General features: G+C 42.9%; 1 protein-coding gene across 2 annotated transcripts in view; it reads left to right on the top strand.

Annotated features, from left to right (window-relative positions):
• Positions 1-25,850, top strand: part of LOC132825922 (collagen alpha-1(XXVII) chain-like) — a 593,955-nt gene that overhangs the window by 191,830 nt on the left and 376,275 nt on the right. For both annotated transcript variants that reach the window (XM_060841558.1, XM_060841557.1), the window contains exons 9-10: positions 872-925; positions 7,626-7,670. In XM_060841558.1, the coding sequence (XP_060697541.1) occupies positions 872-925; positions 7,626-7,670 (99 nt within the window). The remainder of the gene's footprint in view (positions 1-871; positions 926-7,625; positions 7,671-25,850) is intronic.

Consider the following 25,850-nt stretch of genomic DNA (forward strand, 5'->3'; position numbering starts at 1 on the left):
AAACATATTGCATCTCCATAGGTTAGGTAAAAACAATGACTGCAGATGCTGGAAACCAGATTCTGGATTAGTGGTGCTGGAAAAGCACAGCAGTTCAGGCAGCATCCGAGGAGCAGTAAAATCGATGTTTCGGGCGAAAGCCCTTCATCTCCATAGGTTAGTTCAGTCAGTAGTAGTTACAAGGTTAACCTTTACAAAGGACAGCAAGCTGAATCTGAATCTTAACAGCCGTTACAGGTTTAGCTATGATCTGAAAATCCATTCTGGTTTATAAACTGGAGCGTTAACCAGAAGACAAGGGTGCACCAAATCTGGAATACTGAAATCTGCTTAATTTCAGAGTGATACAAAAGCAGCTTGATTTGTTTGGTTACACAGAAACCTATCCTGCCCCTCACCAAAGCAGGATGGTTTGAAAACAGCACCGATATATATCAGAATTATGTCAGTGTAAATTTAAACTAAAATTCCAGATGATTTGGACCAACCTGAGTCTGCTGAATTAAGAATAGTTCTGTGTGCTGTGGAATCGTGCCCCTGGGATTGCGCTGAAACATGAATTCCTTGGAACAAGGGACGTCCAGGATTTGGATGCCAGGTTTTTACACTGAATCATGCTGCACTTGGCAGGGTTGCTCTCTAATTGTGTGCATGCATGAATACTATCGAAGCAACACATCTGCAGAATAGTTTCTGAAGACATATGCTAGAGTGTGTTTTACACTGTAATCCCAACTGAGACGTCTCACTAGTCTTCACAATGAAATGGAAATTATTGCTGAAAATACATTTGGAGGGTTGATGGAGACAAAGAAGAAACTGAAAACAAAGAATGACATCGTCAGTGACATTGTCCATTTCTTTTTAACAGGGGGTGCGTGGACCTAATGGGAGTCGAGGTGCCAAAGGTTATCCTGGCAGGCAGGTGCAGTAAATCTTCTCGTGCCGTGCAGTTTAACACCAAGAAAATGTTCACATTTTTACTAAATACATCTAACTTAGAGTTTAGTGAAAGGCCTCGAACTGCATGACTATGGCAGATTTAGCCTGAATGTCCCAGCGCGGGAGTGTTGTGAAACATGTGTTCTTAGCACCGTATAGACACTAGGAAACACTGTGTAGATACTGAGAGACACTGTGAAACACTGAAACATTGTGTAGACACTGAGAAACACCTTATAATACCAAGAGACACCATAAAGACACCAAGAAACACCGGGTGAGACAGTATAGATACTGAGAGACACTGAGAACCACCATATAGACTAGAGATACTATATAGGCATGGAGAACCATTGTATCGACACTGACAAACACCACATAGACACCGAGAGAACACTGTATATACACTTATAAACACTATCTAGTCACCAAGAAACACCAAAGACACCTAGAAACAATGTATAGATACTAAGAAACACCATTTGGACAATGAGAAACACTGTATGGATACCGATAGACACCACATAGATTCCAAGAAACACTGTATAGACACTGAAAAACAACATATAGACATGAGAAGACACCATATAGACACCTAGAAACACCATTTAGACACTGAGAATCATTGGCTAGATACTGAAAAACACTGTATAGACTCGGAGAACCTCTGTAGACACAGAGAAAACCATATTGGCAGCAAGAGATACTACTTTGAAACTGACAGACACTGCATAGATACCGAGAAACACTATATAGACACGAGAGACACTGCATAGATATCGAGAGATATGGCATAGATACTGAGAAACACTATTTAGATACTGAGAAACACCATGTGAGCACAGAGGAACACAGTATAGATACCTAGGAAAATCATATAGATACTGAGAAACATGCTAGACACCTGGAAAAACCAAATAGACACCTAAAAACACCATATAGGCACTGAGAGAACCCATATAGACACTTATAAATACTGTATAAACACCGAGCTGACCAGAATTCCTATTCCCAACAATGCTGCATCGATGTGAAGACAATATGAGTGACTTATCCACAATGTGTCCCTGTTTAAAATTTGCTATAAAGTTAGTGTGGAAGTTGAACATTTGTTTCAGAGTGCAGCAGTACAATTGGCTATATATAAGTTTTTCCCAAAGGAAACAATCCCTGTATTTTTACTCTCCCTGTTTCTGGAAGATATTGTATTTAATATCTAATGTTGATGTTGCACTGAGGTCCCAGAATGCTCATGCTCTGACAGCACTGTGTAGCAGGCACATTTAGTATCTTCTCTGCTTTTATAATCTGAGTGTGTCTGACTAATATTTTACTCAAAATACAGAAGGACCGGTAAGTGCTGTGGAAAATTCACACCTCAAACAGAGAGATGGGTTATGTAATATTATCCAGCCAGGTGTAAAAAACGGACCTGGATTTATATAGTACTTCTTGTTGACATGTGACCCACAATTCTGCTCATCAAAGCATATATTAGCTCCATGATTTAGGGTGATATATCATTTCTCTGCCTTCTTGTCAGAACAAGAAGCCAGAAGATTTGTACAAATGCAGGAAGCAATCTCTATATTGAACTGAAACTATAGCTAAAACTGATCAAACTAATGGATAATGCAGCCTTTGGGAACACTGTGTTCAACAAGGATTGATTCATTCTTCAGCGTTGTGGAATTCGGCAAGACTGGTGCATTGGTGCTGTTCTGGTGCTGTGTGACGATCATGATTTTGTGCATGATTGAATTTTTTTCTCACCCGCTCTCTCTCTCTCTGAAATGTTAATCATACTTCAGAGATGGAAAATCCACTAATCCTACCCTGACCTTGTTTTTTATTCTGCATCCTTGTGGGAAGGGAATGCAAAGTATATGACCATCTCTGCCATGGCTTAGCAGTCAAATTCAGGAAGGCACCACAGAGTGGTGTGAACTTTGATGGACGAGCTCTGCAGGGTTATAGACTCATTGAAGTTTACAACATGGAAATAGGTCGTTCGGTCCAACATACCCGTGCTGCCCACTTTTCACAATTAAACTAGTCCCATTTCCCTACGTTTGGGCCATATCCCTCCATACCTACCCCACCTGACTGAATGATTCTTAAAAAGCTACAAGGGGTGGCACTGTCGCTCAGTGGTTAGCACTGTTGCCTCACAGCACCAGGGACCAGGGTTCGATTCCATCCTCAGGTGACTGTCTGTGTAGAGTCTGTGTGGGTTTCCTCCCACAGTCCAAAAATGTGCAGGTAAGGCAGTATGACCACGATAAATTGTCCCATAGTATCCAGGGATGTGCAGGCTAGGTGAATTAGCCATGGGAAATATAGGGTAGTGGAGTGGGATGACTTTGAGGGTTAATGTGGACCCCATGGGCCAAATGTCCTGCTTCCACACTTAGGCGATTCAGTGCCTTTAGCAGCCTGTTACAGACACACACCACCATCTGTGTGAAAAAATTGTTCCTCTGGACCCTTTTGCATGCTTCTCCTCCCATCTTAAAACTATGCCTTCTGGCTTTAGACTCCCCAACCATGGGGAAAAGCTGTTGGGATCTACCTTATCCATGGCTGTCATGATTTTATAGACCTATATGGTCAACCCTCAGTCTTCTATGCTCCAGGGAAAAAAAGACCCAGCCTATCCAACCTATTCAGGTTCTTATCCTGTTGGAGGTGGATTCATGTTTGAAAAAAGCATGTCAATACTATGCCATATAGAATTTAAACAGCCAGAACTCCAGTTAACTCACATTGATTTCCATTTATCTGAGTGTATAAACTAGCAAATAATGTGTGGATGTATAAAATGCAGAATAAAATTCTTTGCCATTGCTGATGTTAAGTTTGGTGTAATTCCTGGTGTTTCAGTCTCCAGTCACATCTGATTGGGATTTTCCAATTCAATGCATGCTTACCCAAGTCTTTACGCTTGTTTTCTATAATTTGTGGAAAATCACAGGCTGGCAGGCAATAATGCCCAACCCGCCCCCCTCGACTTTCCAGATTTCTTTCAAACTTTGTAAACTGTTTTGTCTGCAACACTGAAGTACTCAGTATGTTTTAGAGCCCTTCCAATGTCAGATATAATTTGAGCAGCTAATGAATGAAAATATGTTGCAAGTGAAATACTTTTACCCTCAGCTGTACTTTCTAAAAATTGTTTGCCAATCAGGAATCTCCTCAGAAAGACTGCTGCCTGGAAGCATTGGCGTTTAACTCTCCGAAGCAGCTTTCGTTACCTTGGGGTGTTTGGCGAGCCTTAGATGTTCTGAAGGCTTCTATTAAGAGCACAAGGAGTACATCCCTCCTGAGACAATCCCTCTCTGGTTCACTAGTGGCCTTTCCAGAAAGGGATCTTCTGCCCTCACCTGATCTGCCCTCCACATGACTCCTGACCCACAACAATGTGGGTGACTCTTAACTTCCCTCTGAAAGAGCTTTGGGAGCCAATTGGTTCAGGGGTCATTAGAGATGGGGAACAGGTGCTGGCCTCGGCAGAAATGTCTCCATTCTGTGTAAGAATAAATTTTGAAGAGTTCAGAAACCAAAAGTGTTTCCTGTACTCCAGCTGCAGTCTCACCAGAGTGAAGGAGTTGGAATCTGTACTGAAAACAAAAAATGCTGGAGATCACAGCGGGTCAGGCATAATCCGTGGAGAGAGAGCTCCAGCTAATGTCTCGAGTCTGGATGACACTTCATCAGAGCGGTCATGTCTCTAACAGGGCCGTGTTGAAACTCAGCGAGATCACCTTAGGTACCTTCTGTTACGTGTTTAGACACGAGGGTGTTGCATGTATGGAATGAGTTGCCAGAGGAAATGGAAGAGGCTGGTAAAATTACACCATTTAAAAGGCATCTGGATGGTTACATGAATAGGAAGATTTTAGAGGGATATGGGCCAAATGCTGGCAAATAGAACTAGATTAATTTAGGTTACCTGGTCAGCATGGACAAGTTGGACCGAAGGGTCTGTTTCCGTGCTGTACATCTCTCTGACTGAAGGAAGGTGGGTTTTGAACCTAGATCTTCTGACCCAGAGATACAAGACCACCTTATTCTTATACTCTTACCTCCTTATAGTAAGGATGTACATGTATTTGGTAAGGTAGTGACTGATTAGGGGTAATCAACATGGCTTTGTGCGTGGAAATCATGTCTCACAAACTTGATTGAGTTTTTTGAAGAAGTAACAAAGAAGATTGATGAGGGCAGAGCAGTAGATGTGATCTGTATGGACTTCAGTAAGGTTTTCGACAAGGTTCTCCATGGAAGATTGATTAGCAAGGTTAGATCTCATGGAATGCAGGGAGAACTAGCCATTTGGATACAGAACTGGCTCAAAGGTAGAAGACAGAGGGTGGTGGTGGAGGGTTGTTTTTCAGACTGGAGGCCTGTGACCGGTGGAGTGCCACAAGGATCGGTGCTGGGCCCTCTAATTTTTGTCATTTACATAAATGATTTGGATGTGAGCATAAGAGGTACAGTTAGTACGTTTGCAGATGACGCCAAAATTGGAGGTGTAGTGGACAGCGAAGAAGGTAACCTCAGATTACAACAGAATCTGGACCAGATGGGCCATTGGGCTGAGAAGTGGCAGATGGAGTTTAATTCAGACAAATGCGAGGTGCTGCATTTTGGGAAAGCAAATCTTAGCAGGATTTGTACACTTAATGGTAAGGCCCTATGGAGTGTTGCTGAACAAAGAGACCTTGGAATGCAGGTTCATTGCTCCTTGAGTTGCAGGTAGATAGGATAATGAAGAAGGCGTTTGGTATGCTTTCCTTTATTGGTCAGAGTATTGAGTATAGGAGTTGGGAGGTCATGTTGCGGCTGTACAGGACATTGGTTAGGCCACTGTTGGAATATTGTGTGCAATTCTGGTCTCCTTCCTATCGGAGAGATGTTGTGAAACTTGAAAGGGTTCAGAAAAGATTTACAAGGATGTTGCCAGGGTTGGAGGATTTGAGCTACAGGGAGAGGCTGAACAGGCTGGGGCTGTTTTCCCTGGAGCATCACAGACTGAGGGGTGACCTTATAGAGGTTTACAAAATTATGAGGGGATGGATAGGATAAATAGACAAAGTCTTTTCCCTGGGGTTGTGGAGTCCAGAACTAGAGGGCATAGTTTTAGGGTGAGAGGGGAAAGATATAAAAGAGACCTAAGGGGCAACTTTTTCACACAGAGGGTGGTGCGTGTATGGAATGAGCTTCCAGAGGAAGTGGTGGAGGCTGGTACAATTGCAACATTTAAGAGGCATTTGGATGGGCATATGAATAGGAAGGGTTTGGAGGGATGCTGGCAGATGGGACTAGATTGGGTTGGGATATCTGGTTGGCGTGGATGGATTGGACCGAAAGGTCTGTTTCCATGCTGTACATCTCTGTGAGTTTATAAATGCTCACATGCCATTTGCCTTCCTAATTGCTTGTTATGCCGGCATGTGAACCTGCTATGCTGTGAGGGAACATTGTGCCATAGTGTCTCCAACTTGATGCAATACGATGTGGGCTCAAGTCCCACCTGCCCTCTAGGTTATCCTGACACATCTGAACAGATTTATTTCTTAAAAAAATTCTTTCTTCCTGGTCTGAGTACACCCAATTCTTGCTGAATGTCAGTATTTAGAAGTTTCTCACCTTTGTTAAAGGACGCTCGTTCCAGGGTCCATCAAACCCTCACACCCTTTGTTTGTTTTGAGCAGCATTCTGACTTCCTGATGTCAGCCTTGCACAAATCTGATTTGTTACCGACCGTGACAGCAGCAAGACTGCAGTAAAGTTAAGGTGGAGTGTAAAAAAATCACCCACTATTTATCAAAGATTTATGATTTAGGAGACCATGTAAAATGTCTGTTGCCGTACTCATGCGGTGAGTCATGTGTGGCCTCAATTTGAACTCCACACCAGGAGGAACCATTTGAGAGTGGTTTGAGTGAGTCATGGGAACTGACCTTTCTTGTCCCCAATCTCACTTTTGGTGCTGGCCAGGCCATTCCTCAACCTAAAAGCTACTGATGTCCCCTCTAAGTATGGTCCAATGGTCTAACTCTTAGATCTTTACATTAGCAGCCATGATTGAATGGCAGAGCTGTCTCAATTGGCTGAACAGCTAATTCTGCTCCTATGTCCTATGGTCTGAATGTGCAAGTGGTCCTGTTGGTATTGGTCCTTGTCACCTGCGAATGGGAATACATGGCAGCTTGTTCATTGTGTGAGCCAGGCAGACAGAACCACAATGGCCCAGCTCCTTAAACTTAATGCAAATGATTTTCTTTGGTGTGCTGCAGGGGGAACAGGGGGTAAATTCTCCCCCACCCAACTCCGTTCCTTCCCTATTCCCACATCCTCAGCTTGACCCTACCTTCCCCATCCTTCATTGGAATGCTTTGAGGCCATTCTGGAAGGTCACCTGTCTCTTCCCTCCCCCCACCACCCCACCCCACCCCCACCGAGCTGACTCCTGCCAAATCCCCCTCCTTCCCACGGAGACGGATACACAATCATCCCTGGAGGGCCCTCTTGCAAGTGTGACTGATTAAGTTCTTTCAGGATCCTGGTATGGAAGGTCACCACTCATCTTCCGTCACCACACACTCGTTCCCCCTCCCCTGCCCCATGGACTGTAGCTTCTAAAATGTCCTTTTTTGAACCAACTATTTCTTTTCTAGGGTTTGCCAGGACCAATGGGGAAGCAGGGACCGAAAGGCTTTCGGGTAAGTGATCAAGGCTTGAGCCACTTCCTGTGAAATCGAAAGGTTCGGTTAAGTTATTTCAGTGATTAATTGCTTTGTTGTGTTTGTTAGGTCCTCCTCTTTCTGACCGTCCAGTTGACCAAACCTCAGGAAAAGGCTCATGTTGATTTCGACAGTCCTTTTACATTATCCAGAGATTGTGCTAACTGAGCTTCCTGATAGCAAAATTGTTCTGTTTATTTTTTCTTTGATGAAAAGCAGAATTAAGAAGATCGCAAATCTGAGTAAACAATTTTCAGCAACTGAGCCCTGTCGAAGGAAGAGATGGGATCCATGTATTGACAATATTTGAATTTGGGTTTGTGTCTCTCTTAGCAAATGAAATGAGAACATCGGTTCATTTCCCCTCTGCTTATTTCCAGCAATAGGCACGCTAAACATAATGCTATTTTGTCCTCACTTTCTCGTTGTGTCTTCCTGATTGTCAGAGTGATAAAAGATCTCAAGATCATACAATCTAATGGTATGCAGACTTGAATATTAAGGCTTTTCCTGGACATAATGTCCAAAGTGAATGAAATGGATGCCATTTCTCTCCTGTGTTCCTCATCCTCAGCTTATTAAACAATGATGAGGAGAGAGGAAGGCCAAGAGGAGACTTGGCAGTGTTATGAGTGAGCTATACACAGTAGATAGGGAGCAGCTCAGAAAAGAAATGAATAACGAGAGGGGATAGATTTAAAGTGGTGTACAAACGAAGCGAGGGTGCTGTGAAAGAAGAAAAAACCTTTCACACCAAGTAGTTAGATTAAGGAATGTTGGGGAGGCAAATTCAACTGAGGTGCTTGAGGGGGCATTGGATAATCATTTGGTTGGGAATAATATGCAAGGTTTTGGGGAAAGGTAGGAGATTGGTGCTGGGTAATAGAACCAGTGCAGGTATGATGTGCTAAATGGCTTCTTTCAGCACCATAACAATTTTATGATTTAAGGAATGAAATTTTGCCTCAGTACTGGGAGATGTGGTATATTGGGGCTGTCACTGGTTTAGTAATGTGGGCAGCATGGGTTATAGTCTCACTGTGGTTACTAGTGGGTTTTAAATTCAATAAATCTGGAAATATAAATGTAGTTTCAATAATGGTGATTATGAGACCTATCACTAACTCAGTAATGTCCTTGAAAGAATCATACCCTTAACCTGGCTGATTGCTGTATGGGGCGGCATGGTGGCTCAGTGGTTAGCACCGCTACCTCACAGTACCAGGGTCCCAGGTTTGATTCCAGCCTCGTCTGTGTGGAGCTTATACATTCTCCCCGTGTCTGTGTGGGTTTCCTCCGGGTGCTCCAGTTTCCTCCCACGGTCCAAAAGATGTGCAGGCCGGTTGAATTGGCCATGCCTAATTCCCCATAGTGTTAGGTGCATTAGTCAGAGGGAAATGGGTCTGGATGGGTTACTGGGAGGAATGCTGGACTTGTTGGGCTGAAGGGCCAGTTTCCATACTGTAGGGAATCTAATTTAATCTAATCTACTGTGGAATAGTCACAGGAATTTGACTTGAAGATGACTCAACACTGCATTGTCCTGACATTGGAAAGGATGTGTAAGACGTGAATGGAACTGCGGATGCTGGAAATCAGAAACAGAAACAAAAACTCAAATTGCTGGAAGAGCTCAGCAAGTCTGGCAGCATCTGAGGGAAATCAGAGTTAACGTTTCAGATCTGATGACGCTTCATCAGAACACAGGTCAGTGACCTGAAACGTTAACTCTGATTTCGCTCCACAGATGCTACCAGACTTGCTGAGCTCTTCCAGCAATTTCTGTTCTTGTTGATGTAAGACCATAATCCCAGTTCTGGTCTTTTATATCAGGCAGATCACAGACCTGAAGTTCCATTTTTTTATATCCATGTGGAGGGTCGTTCACCATTTTCAATCATTGTCAGGTTTTTGTATCAATCAATCACATATCTGGGAGATGTGGTATAGTGGGGCTGTTACTGGTTTAGTAATGGTGGGAGCATGGGTTATAGTCTCACTGTGGTTACTAGTGGGTTTTAAATTCAATAAATCAGGAATTATAAATGTAGTTTCAGTAATGATGGTTATGAGAACTATCACCAACTCAATATTGTCCTTGAAAGAATCATACCCTTACCCAGGCTGATCGATGTATGACTCCAACCTATCTCTGAAAAGCCACTCAATTCAAGGATAGTCAGAGGTGGGAATCAAATGCAGACCTTGCCAGGAATGCCCAAATGCCATGAAAAGCTCATATTTGGGATATCAGGAAACCTCCATTAAGAAACAAATTCTGCAAATGCTGGAAATCTGAAAGAAGAACCAAAAACAGTCTGGAAATGTCAGCAGGGATTCATGGAGAGAAACATAGATGATGTTTTAGGGAGTTTTTTTTGAAAGAAGTTGTTCTTCAATAAATATATGAGTATCCTGTTGTAATATAAACCCCTAATCCTGTATTCAAAGCTGAGATTGTGGAAATGTAGGAGAGTATTTGCTCAGTAAATGTGGAGCTGTTTAAAAAAAAAACAAAGATGGCTCAGTGGTTAGCACTGCTACCTCACAGCGCCAGGGACCCGCGTTTGATTCTACCCTCTGGCGATTGTGTGGCATTTGCATATTGTCCCCGGATCAGCATGGATTTCTTCCCACAGTCCAAACGTGCGCAGGTTCGGTGGATTGGCTATGGGAAATGCAAGGTCACAGGGGATTGGATCTGGGTGAGGTGCTCTTTGGGGGGTCAGTGCTAACTCGATGGGCTAAATGGCCTCTTTCTGCACAGTAGGGATTCTATGATTCTTTCAAGTAGATAATCTTTCATCTGTATTGGAGGATGGTCATGAATACCACCTTCATTGTCTCTTCAGCAAGGTTGGCCTGGCTGTTTATCAGATACATCCAGGTTTTCTTCCTTGGGATGATTAGTGACATTTTCACTGTGACCGTGCTAGGTGAAGCAATTCAAGGCTGATGTTTTTGTACACTGACCAGGGCCAACCAAATCTCCCTTTAAAGAAATGATTGCAATCAATTATATTAGCCCTGATGGGTAGATGAGTGTTCCATCATCAATCTGCTCTGTCCCAGTTTGTATTATTGTAGTTCAGACAAATTGTATTTATCTGAGGTTTAGACCTTTGAACAAGCTCCTCAGAGTTGAAAATAACAATGATGCCTTAGAATTGGCAGTTGGTTTCTGTGAGTGGGATTGTCTTTTCACCAAACTTCACAAATTCCACATTCACAATATTCACTTTCACATATTCAACCAGCTATGTCATCCCAGAATGAGGCCACTCTGCTTTTTGGGCCTGTGACTGTCTGTATTGTCTAGTCCAGCTCTATTAGGCAAAAGTGAGGACTGCAGATGCTGGAAACCAGAGTCCAGATTAGAGTAGTGCTGGAAAAGCACAGCAGCTCAGGCAGCATCTGAGGAGCAGGAAAATTGACGTTTCGGGCAAAAGTCCCTCATCAGGACTGCCTTTCCTGATGAAGGGCTTTTGCCTGAATCGTTGATTTTCCTGCTCCTCAGATGCTGCCTGACCTGCTGTGCTTTTCCAGCACCACTCTAATCTAGTTCAGCTCTATTACCTAGTGCCCATCTCCCATATGCCTGCACTCCATCACAATCGCATGCCCTCTTGAATGTCCCTAACACATTTCCAGGCAGTGCATTCCAAACCATAACTACTCGCTGTTTGATAGGTTGTTTTTTCTTAGACATTCCTGATGAAGGGCTTATACCTGAAATGTCGATTCTCCTGCTCCTTGGATGCTGTCTAACCTGCTGTGCTTTTCCAGCGCCACATTTTTCGACTCTGACTCTCCAGCATCTACAGTCCTCACTTTCTCTTACAACACCCTTGCTTTGTTTGTACATCATTTGAAAGTTCTTTAAATGGTCCTTGAACGTAGTTTTCAGCGTCTTGACAAATAGTGCAAAGTGCTGGCCATTTGTCGCCTCGGATCTCTGTGGTTCTTCTTCTTCTTCTTCACCGTGGTGTTGTTGCAGTCCTTATTGGCATTTACACTTGTCTGTTTATCCCTGTGTTGCTAATTGGCTTCCTTTCACAAATTAGATTGAAGCATTGTCTCGATGTTGAGTATGAGATTATCTTGGATAGACTGTGCCAAATGCAGGCCTTTCAGTCCATACTAGAGTTAATGCTCAGTTCATGACTCCTCTTTTCTTTCCTCATCATCGAAACCCTGTGTTTAGTTTTCTCTCCAACACTTTTGTCCAACTTCCTATGAAATGTATCTTTATGATTTGTTTTCACCTTGGTAGCACACTGCACATTCTACCTCTCCTCAGTCGAAGAAGCTACCTTTAAATTGATTATTGGGATTTTTTGGTGGGTTATTTTACATTGATAGCTTCCTGTACGTCTGTAAGAGGAAATATCTATCGTGAGGAGATTTGCTCCCTTATTGAGAATTGGACATTTCCAACTGGTGTCTTACCAGCATGGAGTGGTTCCCAATCACTGACGAGGAGATTTGGATGATTGTAGAATGCCCCTGTTTACTCCTCAACACAAAGTCATTCAGAAAATCCATGCACTTGAGCCTGTTTTGTAAATGGCTGTGTTGTCCCCAGCCATAGTCGTCCATGTGTCCAGAGCCTGAGGAGATTGTTCTTTCACCAGTGTTATTTTTGGTTGTAGCCATTCTCTTGTACCTCTTGAGATCTAATGCTGAGATGCAGCTCTGGGAAGTGCATGTAAGGCATTTACTCCTATTGTTAATGGCCTGAGCAATGAAGACATGTGTGCCGAACATCGTCTTCACCATCCTGTCTACCTGTGACGCAAATTCCAAAGAACCGTGTACTTGAACCCCTCGGTCTGTCTTTGACAGACACCACCCAGGGCCCTCCTATTAACTGTGTAAGTCCTGCCCTTGTTCATCCTACCATAAATACCTTGCACTTACCTAACTTAAGATCCATCTGTGTCTCCTTGGTCATCAGGAACAACCTTCTTGCATCTACTATGTCTAATCCAGTTAGAAATTTATAGGTTTCTTTAAGATTCTCCAATATGCTTCTAAACTTGAGTGAGTATAGCCCTAACTTATCTCTTTCGGTCCGTCAATCCGGTCATCTCAGGAATCAGTCTGGTGAGCCTTCTTCACACTCCATCAATCCAGTTCAAACCTGTGCAGCAATAGATGAAGTGATGCTACATCAAACCATTGATAGTTTCCATTTGACAACAAGTGTTTGCCCTCCTTCAAAGGCTCCTATCTGGCCAGTTCCAGCAGATATATGGCCAGAAAATGTCACTAAACAGAGAACATAGCTTAGCTGATGTATAGTCATTTCTCAAAGGCAGACATCCTCTGATTATCACAGTGCCTCCCTGTTCTTCTAACAACCTTCAGGACAGCTAGTTCAACTGAATGAAGGTTCAAGGATTTTCCAGTCAAAACAAAATGATACTTCACGTATAGACCTTACTCCATGCGCTGCACAAGAGGGGCATCATTACTGACCTAGTGGTTCACAGTGTCGCAGTCTCTTGTTGAGATGCCGTTAGAATGAGACGTTTCCCCAGACAATAGGACTTGAGGAAGGAGCTCATTGTAATGGTGTATAGAGAAGGTTTCAGTTTGAAGAATTGTAAAAAACTTATGGTGTTGGTAATCTTGTCTCCATGTTTTTCAAACTTTGGGGAGGAGAGCCCTCATTTGGCTGGTTTGCATTGCAGTGGGTGGGTTCGATTCTCGTATTGTCTGAGATTTCCATGGAGGACTCTCCTTCAGGTGAAGTGTGGTGACCTCAGATTAAACACCACCAGTCATCTCTCTCTACTGAAAAAGAAGCCTATGGTCCTCTGGGACTATGGCAGCTTTACCTTATGAGGAAGGACCCTTTGAAAAATTGCTTGCTTAAACTTATCCAGTAGCCTCAGAGGAGATGGGAGGTGCGTCACCAAATCTTGTCCTAAACTCTTTTGAACAAGAAAGTTTGATTGCTGGTCTTTGTTGTAAGTTAATTTCAGCCTGAGCAGGAGTTAATGGAAGCATGTGGAGAAGGGGATTTAGTTAGTACTCCTTCTGACCCAGGCGGCAAAGTATATTGGCTAAGGACAGGGTCGGTTTAACATTAAATAGTTTGACGATAATTGCTGTCTAGGTACATGCATAGAGAAAGGTTCTTTTTCACATCCATAATGTAACCTTATCCCAGCATGAATCAGTTTCTCTGGAGGGAGAGTAAATTCTGGTGGACAAAATAAAACTGCGCAAACAAATTAAAAATTCTCAGCTGAGAAGGACTTTGTTGCCCAGTTGTTTCTGGTTTGACTGGAGCATAGTAACATTTACTGTAGTTTGTGAGTCATAAAGATAGCAATTTCATTATTATTCTGGAATGTGTACTACTTTCTTCTAATAAAATTTTAAAATGCTGTGTATAAAGCACATTAGTGTGAACAGAAGTAGCTACGTTCTTGGTGAAGCTTATTTGTTTGGAAAACGATGTTATTTCACAACTAATGTGATCAAGATAGGGAGACAGTGGAATCTTGGATACATTCAGCTAAGTAAGCTGTTTTACTCAATGGCGTAATTATTTTCCGATGCCAACATTGTTGGGTCTGGGAATGTGAATTGCTAACTATTAACGTCTAACTTGCAGCTCCAGTGTTTTTGACAGAATAAGTCTTCTTGGACAGTGACTCCTCTTTGACACATGTGGAAACAAGCCTTGGGGCGAAGTGGTAGTTACTGTAATAGTCCCTTGGTTAGGAGATCTAACCCGGGTTTCCTTAGTATTGAGCTCATTCAGACAAAGAGATAGAAATTCCTTTCCCACTCAGTTTCCACTTCTCTGTGCTGATGAGGTGGAAGTGCCGGTGTTGGATTGAACTGGACAAAGTCAGACATCCCCATGACATCAGTCCAACAGGTTTATTTCAAAAATCACACCTTTTGGAGCGCTGCCCCTTCATCAGGTGAAGTGGTTCGTCAAGTGACCCTGTTCTGAACGTTTGTGATTTTAAATAAACCTGTTGGACTGTAACCTGATGTTGTATAACTTTTTTCTTGTACTTAGACATTGTTCTTTTCTGATTCTACACTGATGAAAATAATAATGGACCACATTAGTCCCCCATGCTGTGAACCAAAGTAGTGAATCAGCAAGTGGAAATGTAAAAGAAAATATGAATTTAAAGAAAATTAGCAATTCATTAAATTGGACGCCATGCTTCCTCTAATAACTGCTGAAACAATATATAAAGTTTTACAGGACATTGGTGAGTACTATGTCCAGTTCTGGTTGCCCAGTTACCAAAAGGATATTATTCAGTTAGAGAGGGTTCAGAAGAGATTAACCAGGAGATTTAAGGAGGGTTTGAGTTATAGAGAGAGTTTGGATATGCTGAGACTTTTTTCACTGGAGCATAGGAGGTTGAGAAGTGACCTTATAGAGGTTTATAAAATTATGGAGAGTATAGATAGAGTTAATGGCAATTGTCTTTTCCCTAGGATGGGGAATTTCAAGACTGGGGGCACATATTTAAAGTGAGAGGAGAGAGACTTAAAAAAGACATGATGGAATTTTTTTTACACAGTGGGTGGTTCACATGTGAAATGAACTTCATGAGGAAATGGTGGATGTGGGTACAATTACAACGTTTGAAATATATTGGGATAGGTACATGAGCAGGAAAGGTTTGGATGGATATGAGTCAGAAGAAGGCAGGTGGGACTACTTTAGATTGGGATTATGTTCAGCTCGACCCAAGTATCTGTTTCTGTGCTGTATGACTCTATAACTCCCATTTCTCTTGACTGCTGTATTTTTCTTCTGGTTGTCCAGTCTTCCCCTGACTCGGAGAATTCCTATTCAGACTGTCTTCTGGGGCTTGGATGAGAGACAGAAGCAATGGGTGACTTTAATACTTTGTGTATCCTGAAATGTCAGTTGTTCTGCCAGGATCAGTGTGAAGTTCCCTGATGCTGCATTGCCCAGACAGCCGATAGCTTCTGTCTGGTTGTGTTTATACTATGAATAAAGGGCTGATCTCTTCAGTTTAGCAGAAATAGAATTCCATTCATACTAAAGCCAGGTGCAGTGGCACGTGTATTGTAGCAGCAGCCTGCCCACTGTCATTGTCGTCATTAAGTTTAAACAGATTTCTGGTTGATACCTGCTAACAATGAATCAATCCATCCCCAGGAATAATCAGGAACAGCATGAGATTTCTTTTTTAAAAAACAGATCATGAGTTATTCATTCAAACTGGCACAGCTCAAACATTATTTTCAGACGCTGTTCTGTCTGTAAAGGATGAATAATCTTTGGATTGAAAATGTATTACCTAAAAGCATGAATCATAGAATCCCTACTGTGTGGATGCAGGCCATTCAGCCCATTCCCAACCCGACGAGGAGCATCCCACCCTATAACCCACAGCTATCATGCACATCGCTGGGCACCATGGGGTAATTTAACATTTAACCTAACCTGCACATCTTTGTACCATGGGAGAAAACGCAGGGAGAACATGCAAATTCCACACAGACAGTCACCTGAGGCTGGACTCGAACCTGGGTCCCTAGCATTGTGAGACAGGAGCGCTAACCACTGAACCACTGTGCTTATGAAGCTAGACCAATAGATGAAACATTGCTTTTGGAATAAATGTACACAGGGTGTCAGACAAACTAAATAGTCTGCAGTAATTTTTTGAGAGGCAGCAACGTAAAAAATGTCAAGGGGCTGTTACCTGTTTAATATTTTTCACAAACATACACAGAAAGTGCTGGAGAAACTCAGCAGGTCCAGCAGCATCTATGGAGAGAAAAACAGAGTTAAAGGTTCATGTCTGGCATGACTCTTATTCAGAACAGAAAAACTATTCTTCACAATTGGTTGTGGATATAGAACAATCACAATGGTTCTTCATTTTTTCCCTTGGCTTTCTCTCTTCAAATCACTTCACGTGACCTCTTCCTACAGCTGTCATTCTAGATCATTTCCACTAAAAACAAAAAATGCTGGAAATCACAGCGGGTCAGACAGCATCCATGGAGGGAGAGCAAGCTAATGTTTCAAGTCTAGATAACTCTTTATCAGGGCTAAGTATAAAGTGGAGGGAGCAGCATTTATGCAACAGTGTTGGGGGGGGGAGAGTTCTGGGGGGGAGGTAAAAGGTGCTGATAGCATAGATTACATGATCTTGCATCTGTAAGATCATTTCCATCTTCTCTAAGTGGCTCGGTCTGAATTAGGTCTTTAAGAGTGAAGAACAAACAAAAATGACAATTAATTGGAGCTTGACCATTAAGTCATTAGCATTTATCCTTCCGTCAATTCAACTGCAAAGTTTATTGAGAGTCTGTAAGTTACGGAGGAGGAATTCTCACCACATTCACATCCAAACAGATCATAGGTACAGAAGTAGACCATTCAGCCCATCGAGTCTGCTTAACCATTCATTGAGATTTTTTTAATGGATGATCTATTAATCCTCAATAAAAACTGAAATAACTGTGGGTGCTGGAAATCAGAAACAAAAAGGAAAAGTGCTGGAAAAGCTCAGCAGGTCTGGCAGCATTTGTGGAGAGAAATCAAGAGATAAAATTTTGGGTTAAGTGACCCTTCCTCAGTTATGAGTTTTTTCAGCAATTTCTGATTAACCTCAACTCTACTTTCCTGCCTTTTCCCCATAACCTTTGATTTGCTTACTGATTAAAAATCTGTCTGTCTCATGATTGCGCTCTGAAGCTAAAAGGACATGTTTAAGTTAGATGTGATTTAATATTCATCCCCTTAAAAGCTATTAGTGTGGAGTTTCCATCATTGAGGAATATTTTTAAAATATAGTTTGTACAATATAGTTGAAGCAATGGTTTTCAACACAGTGGGTAATTGAAATGAGAGGGACAAGGAAGAACTGCCTTTACATTGTGTTTATCTTAATTCTCTAGCAAATGTCCCAAAGCGCTTCATTGTTAGTGAATTACTTTGATATGCGATAACTGTTATTATGTAGGCAAAAAAGTAATGGGATATAAGGTTCTTGCTTGTAGTATCTATTTCCGTAGTTGGCGGGTTCCCGATCTCTCTTGTACTGCCAAGAGGTTCCCTGCTGAGACTGGGCTTTAATCAAAGAGCAGAAAATGAAAAGAGGAAGACACTGTAGGCTGTTCACTTTCCCTTTATAGCAGTCAGTGGCACAGTAAAGTCAGACTAAGGTTAGGGAATGAAGCACCAGTACCTTCTGAGCTGAAGAATGGTGTGCAGTGTTCATTGGATGAATTAAAGATGTGAAGCAGTACAAACTAAGCTCGGAATGTATCTTACGTGACTAAAATAACAGATTAGAGAAACTGCTCTTAAAGCTAGCTACACTGACTAGGGTTGAAAATTTGCTTATGAGGGTTTGTTTTTATTTTTCCATGGGATATGGCCAGCATTTATTGCCCGTCCTTGTTGTCCTGGCGAGGGTGATATTGAGCTGCCTTCTTGAACTGCTGCAGAACAGGGAATATGGGTACATCCACGGTGCCAAACTACTCAGTGTGGGGTTTCAATAATTTATAGTAATAATTTATAGTAAATAGTATCAACTGATTACTCTTTAGGGCAGCAATTTTGATTATTAAATATTCTGGAGCTGGTTAATCTAATTCAAAACTCATGGCTGGTCATGAAATAACCACAGCATCCGGTATTCTGTCACCAAGTCACCCTTTATTTACACGGGGAGAGTCCTTGATACTGATCCAGCTCCCTTAGAGCCAGCTCTCAGAGTGAACAGAACCTCTGACACTCCTATTTATATCTGTCAGCCAGGGCTCCCTGATTAGACCAGATTAACAGCCTCAATGAGGGAACCCCTATTCTATGAGGTCCACCTAGCTGACCTTGTTACTGTCACGCCATCCTTTGCCTTTTAAGTCCAGTTTGTTTTCTTGTAGCGTCTCCCGGGCTGTTGATGGACCAGATCCAGTTCTTCTGACTCAACCTTGGATACAGACAGCGTGTACCAGACAATAACTTCCCCCCTGCATCCAAAATGTCTCAGAAGAACTCCATTCTCTTCTTCAGGTAGTTAAGGTGTCGAGGCTGTGAGTATGCATCTCAGAGCGAGGTTTCTTCGACACGGGGCAGTGGGGGAGATCCCAGGGTTTCTGACAGCCTCTCCGGCTGTTCTGAGGGATTGGGTGATTTTTACTCCTGCTCTGTTTGCGAGTTTGCGGCTTTCATGCAGTAGTTCAAGACTGCCTCTCCTCCCAGACCTGTGTTCATCACGAGACCTGACCTCATGTCAATCATTCCTCATACTCATGCAGGGCCATTCCTGTGGTTTCAACACCAAACTTCGTCCCCTGAAGTAAACTATCCCTCTTGCTTAGAGGAGTCTTGAGTCCAGCATTGGCTTTCCTGATGCCATTTCACCCCAGCCCCACCAGGTCTGGGAAGATCAGATTTAACCCGGTGTGGAGTTTTCTCCCCATTAGCTACTGTGCTGGAGCTATCCCCGTAGTTGCATGCAGGGTGGTCCAATAATCAAATAGGAACCGGGACTGTTTGATATCTAGTGAAGATGTAGGCTGATTCTTTAAGCCTGCCTTAATAGTTTGGATTGCAGTTTCCACCAGACCATTGGACGATATGTGATGTAGAGCTGTTCTTACATGTCAAATGCCAGTCAACTTTAGGAAGTACTCGAATTCCCAGCTAGTAAATGATGGCCTGTTGTCTGTGACTAACGCTTTTGGGAGCCTGGGTATTGTAAAAGATGCTCGTAGCTTTTTATTGTTGATCCCTTGTTTGATGAATGAACTACATTGAGTGAATGTCCATAATGACTAAGAACATTGAGCCTGTGAATGGTTGACATGTAACACGAGTCTGGGGTTTACCTGGCAATCCCCTTGAATGTGGGGGAGCTACTTGCAGTAACTGTGTCCTTTTTGGCACTCTGGGCACTGCCCCACCAATGCAGCCATGGTGTCTGCATCCAATCCTGGCCACTGGACATAACTTCTCACCATCATCTTTATTTTGGAAATCCCAGGTAAAGTTCACCTAGTATATGGTGGCACTTCTTTTCCTGTCTTGATTCTACATGCTGGCAGTATCTGCAATGGCTTGCCAGTTGGATTCTGAAGAAACTGTTAACCCATTTGGCCAAGGCTTGGCACTGTGTTGGGGTTTTGCTGTGAGCTGACCTAGAGTCCCTCTGTTCAATATATGTCCTGAGTGAGGTTATGCATTTGCCTTCCTTCAGGTAGTGTTCCCCAGGCTGAGTCAGATTGGCGAGGGTGCCCACTTCCATTGGAATACCCTGCAACTCATATGCTCCACTTCCCCGCATTTTCCAATGATAAAGCCAGCTGTGGTGCCTGTTTGAAGTCCAGTCAGGCTTCAGCTGGAATGCACTCTTGCATGGTTACATCATTAATCCCACCTACCAAACAGTCTTTCAGTATTTCATTAAGGGTTACATGCTTCTGCCAGTCGTCTTAATTTCGTCAAAACTCCTGACATGGATTACCCCTGGTTCTCAAACTGCCGGTAAAACCACTAAATCTCCGAATTAGAGGAGGTTTGGGATTGTAACATGCCTTAACTAAATCCGTCGACTCTTGAAAGGTTTTAGTGTTTGTGCCTCAGGGAAAGTCAGGCTCTTAATAACCAAATGACCTCTTACCACACTGGAGGGAATTCTGCGATCCTGCTCCTATTTTCTGCATAACCATTTGTGTGAAAATTTGGGAGAGATGCGAGAGCTGCTCAGAAGTGGGGAGGGGATGTCCTCCCATCTGCTGACTGAGGTAGTGGATTGTTGTTGAGCGAGGGGTGGGGGGGGAAGGGAAGCAGAGGTGTCCTTTGAACATAATAGGAAACGTTTAAGCTGAAAGCTTATCCTTTAAAAAACAATCTACCTTTTCTCAGGCTTTATTTTTGCAGCAGTCAGACTTCAGTAAGTTGTCCATTTGATCATGCTGATTGTCAGGGGGAGAAAGGCAAGAATTTAAAGGCCCTCGCGCTCATTAACACTCAGTGAAAGTTCCACGGAATCCGTTGATGCCTAGAGTTTCCAACCTCAACCTTTCATCCTGGGACCCCCTCCCCCTCCCCAGGGAGGCTGTGACCCACAGTCTGGGAAGCCTGGGAGCCGAGTTAAAACATTCGGACAGGCATGTGAATTGCAATTGAGGATTCGAGCTACAGGGAGAGGCTGAACAAGATGAGGCTGTTTTCCCTGGAGCGTCAGAGGCTGAGGGGTGACCTTATAGAGGTTTACAAAATTATGATAGGATAAATTGACAAAGTCTTTTCCCTACGGTTGGGGAGTCCAGAACTAGAGGGCATAGTTTTAGGGTGAGAGGGGAAAGATAATAAAGAGACCTAAGGGGCAACTTTTTCACGCAGAGGGTGGTACATTTATGGAATGAGCTGCCAGAGGAAGTGGCAGAGGAATTTCAAGATTTAAGAGGCATTTGGATGGGTCTATGAATAGGAAGGGTTGGGAGGGATATGGATCAGTTGCTGGCAGGTGGGACTAGATTGGGTTGGGATATCTGGTTGGCATGGACACGTTGGATCGAACGGTCTGTTTCCATGCTGTACATCTCTATGACTCTATAACTGTAAATGCTGGAAATCAGATACAAAAGCCAAAATTGCTGGAAAAACTCAGCAGCTCTGGCAGCATCCTTGGAGAGAAATCAGAGTTCACGTTTGGATCCAGTGATCCTTCTACCCAACTGATGGTTGTGAGGATTGCAATGTGAATTGCAATGGCTTGCTCTGTGCCCATGTAAAATGATCTTGGCAATATAATTTGAGTTCAGTTTGGAAATTTCAGCACAGAATTGAAAAGTAGCTCTAAGAAAGCAGCCAGACCAAATGGATAAAATAAAACAAAGAACCGTGGATGCTGAAGATCAGAAACAAAAGCAGAAATTGCTAGAGGATCTCAGTAGGTATGGCAGCATCTGTGGAGAGAGAAGAAACATTTCCAGCCTGGAAACACTCGTTTTAATTTCTCTCCACAGATTTAGATTAGATTACTTACAGTGTGGAAACAGGCCATTCGGGCCAACAAGTCCACACTGACCCGCCGAAGCGCAACCCACCCATACTCCTACATTTACCCCTTATCTAACACTACGGGCAATTTAGCATGGCCAATTCACCTGACCCGCACATCTTTGGACTGTGGGAGGAAACCGGAGCACCCGGAGGAAACCCACGCAGACACGTGGAGAACGTGCAAACTCCACACAGTCAGTCCGGGTCTCTGGCTCTGTGAGGCAGCAGTGCTAACCACTGTGCTACCGTGCCGCCCACAAATGCTAAGTTTCTCCAGATATTTCTGTTTTTGTTCCGGTCAGAATGGATGCTGGTTAAAAAACATGATTCGTCGTATATGAAATTTTTCCAATTTTGAATTCCTAATTGACTAGTTGTTAGTTTGGCAAGTATCAAATACTTATTCCGTGCCGAATTCCTGTTCAAAATGCAGGTCTCCTGAAATTAGCTGGCCATTCTGGAACACTGTAGTGAATTGGTACTGCTCTCAGAGTACAGTTCCACGTCCCTAACCTACTCCCATCAAAGCCCAGTTGAGATTTGATTTGCAAGTCAAGAGCTAGGCTCTTCAGAATGAGTGTTGGATGACTGGGATTGCTGACTTAGAGAGATGGATGTGCAAGGTCGTGCTAATCTGGGCAGCTGAATGCACTGAAGACAATGTTCATGTCCACACAGTTTGTTGACACAAGTGCTTAGGAGGATGTTACAGTGTCTGCAAGTATTGAAGAGCATTGTGGGAAAATCTCCACAAGTTACCTTCAATTCAGCTACTTATTAAGAAATCTCACTGGCAATCAAATACAAGTCATTGTTATAACCACATTTCATTAATGCGAATCCACTGTAACGTGATTGATGAATTGGGGACACTGTTTCTAAAGCATAAATTTTTAAAACATGTGTTTGTTTGAACGCCATTACATCACCAATACTTTAAGCACTGTTTCTAAAGTGTGATTTTTCTATGATGCGGGGTTGCACAAGAATGTAACCATCATGTTATAGAAGAACTATTTGTACTGAAACAACGATTTAAACTTTATTGCATGTAGCAACCAAAATAAGATCCCTCAAATAAGCAAGTTAAGCCTCACAATCCAACTTGGCTATTACCCGACAAATGATGGAATCTGGCCTCGATTTCACAAAGACAGTGTCTGTCTCTGGAAGGGCCTAGGGTTCGATCATTATGTAGTGTTGTCCTTTAGAGTTCTGCTCCTTATGTGTACTAGTGTTGAATTCTTTTGCAGGTTTCTCTCTTTCAAGTCTGTACCTTATTGATGATTCGATAGATTCTTTCATCTCCAACATTGATTACATTTCTGGAGACCACAGGTAGTGATTTGCCCCCTTATTAGAAGCAGCTCCCCTGTTCCTCAGTACATTTGAGAGTTAGCTATGTACACAAAACACAACTTTTCTTGTAATTAACCCTTTATTTCAAAATATACCTTCTGCAGATGACTTAATTGCCAAGGCATCAGATTATCAAGCAGTGTTTTCTCCTTTCGTCCAGTAAACAACTTGTTTATCTTCCTTTAGTTTGTTCTCCCTAGAGATGGTTAATGAGCGTGTTGCTTTTAATCCCCTTATAACAGTTTCTCCTTGTCCATTTCATCTCAAGAAACAGTTTATTCCAGAAAGATTCTTTCAATCCATGAAATTATTAAAGTTATGAAGTTTATATTGTTGCAAGAGACATTGCTTTTAGGAGATGATTGCGCAGAATTACGCAGAAATTATTTCAAACCTGCAATGTGTTTCGCCCCAGTGAGTCTCTCTCTCTCTCTCTCTCTCTATCTCTGTCTCTCTCTGCCAAGTGCAGGCAAGTGGGACTAGTCTCATGGGATTATGGTCAGCATGGAGTATTGGACTGAAGGGTCTGTTTCCATGCTGTATGACTGTCAGTTTCTTGCCCCACAGACACTACCAAACTCGCTGCTCTTTTTATCTCCAGTTACAGCATTGTCTCTGGTCTCGAACCAGGTCATGTTTTCTATTTTACCTAAATTCCTCCGACCTTTCTTTACTTACTTTTAGGCCTCTGAAACACTTTCTCCAGATGTTTTCACCACCTGCTCTTTTGCTTTATTTTAAAAAAAAATCTCTTTGGAAGCTGGCGAGAGTAGTATATCAAACCCTGTCTGACTCTCCTTCAGAACAGCTCAGTTCCACAGAATCGTATCAGCCTCAAAAGTTAACTTACTTTCTCTCTCCACAGGTGCAGCCAGAGCTGCTGAGTTTCTCGAGCACTCTCTGGTTTTGTTCTAGATTTCCAGCATTCGTGATAATCCCATGTTCTGCCGTCTTGGCTCCAATTGCTTCCATATCCTCCTTTGTCCTTGACTTAACCAACTTTTCAACTTAAACATCATCCAGGTTGACGGTTACATTGGTGATTTGCCCACTTCAGGAATGGGTTAGTGCATGAGAAAAATTGGCATTGAAATGCCAATGAAATTTTTTAACATTAGTGCCCAATATTAATACAGGAGATGTGCCAAACCAACAAAGAGTCAATTAGGAATTCACAATTAGAAATATCCTGAAAACAATTCATGGGCATCTTTGTATGGAAGCATGCCATTCGTCCCATCAAGTTGACACTGACCCTCCAAAGAGGGTCCCATCCAGACCCACCCCATCTCTGCATTTTCCCTGGCTAATCTACCTAGCCTGCATATCCCTGGACACTATGGGCAATTTATGTGGCCAGACCACCTAAGCTGCACAGCTTTGTGCTGTGGGAGGAAACCAGAGCACCCGGAGGAAACCCACGCAAACACAGTGAGAACATGCATACTCCACATAGACAGTCACCCGAGGTTGGAATCGAACCCAGTTCCCTGGTGCTGTGAGGCAGCAGTGCTAACCACTGAACCACTGTGCTGCCCAAATGTGTAACTAGAGGTCTTCAAATGGATTTGCTCCTCCAGACACACACATTTTCTTCTCAGAGAGACTATTCTTTGTGAGAGTTCGTCTCCATGTGTAACTAAACAATGATGATCTGCTGCGGGACCTACCCACAGGCCCAGTGCCTGGAAGGGAAACCCAGTAAAACTTGGAAATGCCAGACTGATTACATTTTGTCCTGTATACCTTATTGTGGCCTCCTGTTTGGACCAGTGCCGTCATTTCTCAATGTTCACTGTTTTCTTTTCACTGGTTTTCCCTACCACTCTCCCAAATGGCTTGGCTGTCTGGAAGGCTCGTGGTAACTTGACTCCTTCAGTTTGCAGCTTCATTTGGATATACTCCAGATCTCTTGACCACCAGGCTTTCCCGAGAGTGCCTTTCCCCAACGTTTGGGTTTTCCTGATACTCAATACCATGGACACATTGTCCACTTGACATTCGTTATGAGCTGTGGTTAAAAATCCAATCTGCTTCACTTATTAATTCCAGTCATGCATACCACAGCCTCCCAAGGGAGAGGTGATGACCCTAGTGATGTGATTGATGGATAGTTAATCCAGAGACCCAGGTAATGTTTGGTGAACTGGGTTTGAATCTCGCCACGCAGATGGTGTCATTTGAATCTAATGAAAATCTGCAGTCAAAAGTCTTAACGATGACCATTGTTGGAAAAACCTATCTGGTTCACTAATGTACTTTAGAGGAGGAAACAGTGACACCAGACCCACAGCAATGTGGTTGACTCTTAATCCCCTTCAGGGATATGAGGGATGGGCAATAAATGCTGACCTGGTCACTGATGTCCATGTCATAGAGTCGTAGAGATGTACAGCATGGAAACAGACCCTTCGGTCCAACCCATCCATGCCGACCAGATATCCCAACCCAAACTAGTCCTACCTCCCAGCACCTGGTCCATATCCCTCCAAACCCTTCCTATTCATATACGCATCCAAATGCCTCTTAAATGTTACAATTGTACCAGACTCCACCACATTCTCTGACAGCTCATTCCATCCACGTACCACCCTCTGTGAGAAAAGTTGCCTCTTACGTCTCTTTTATATCTTCCCCCTCTCACCCTAAACCTATGCTCTCTAGTTCTGAACTCCCCGACCCCAGGGAAAAGATTTTGTCTATTTATCCTATCCATGCTCCTCATAATTTTGTAAACCTCTATAAGGTCACCC

The sequence above is a fragment of the Hemiscyllium ocellatum genome, chromosome 21 (genome assembly GCF_020745735.1).
Source record: "Hemiscyllium ocellatum isolate sHemOce1 chromosome 21, sHemOce1.pat.X.cur, whole genome shotgun sequence".
Classification (NCBI taxonomy): Eukaryota; Metazoa; Chordata; class Chondrichthyes; order Orectolobiformes; family Hemiscylliidae; genus Hemiscyllium; species Hemiscyllium ocellatum.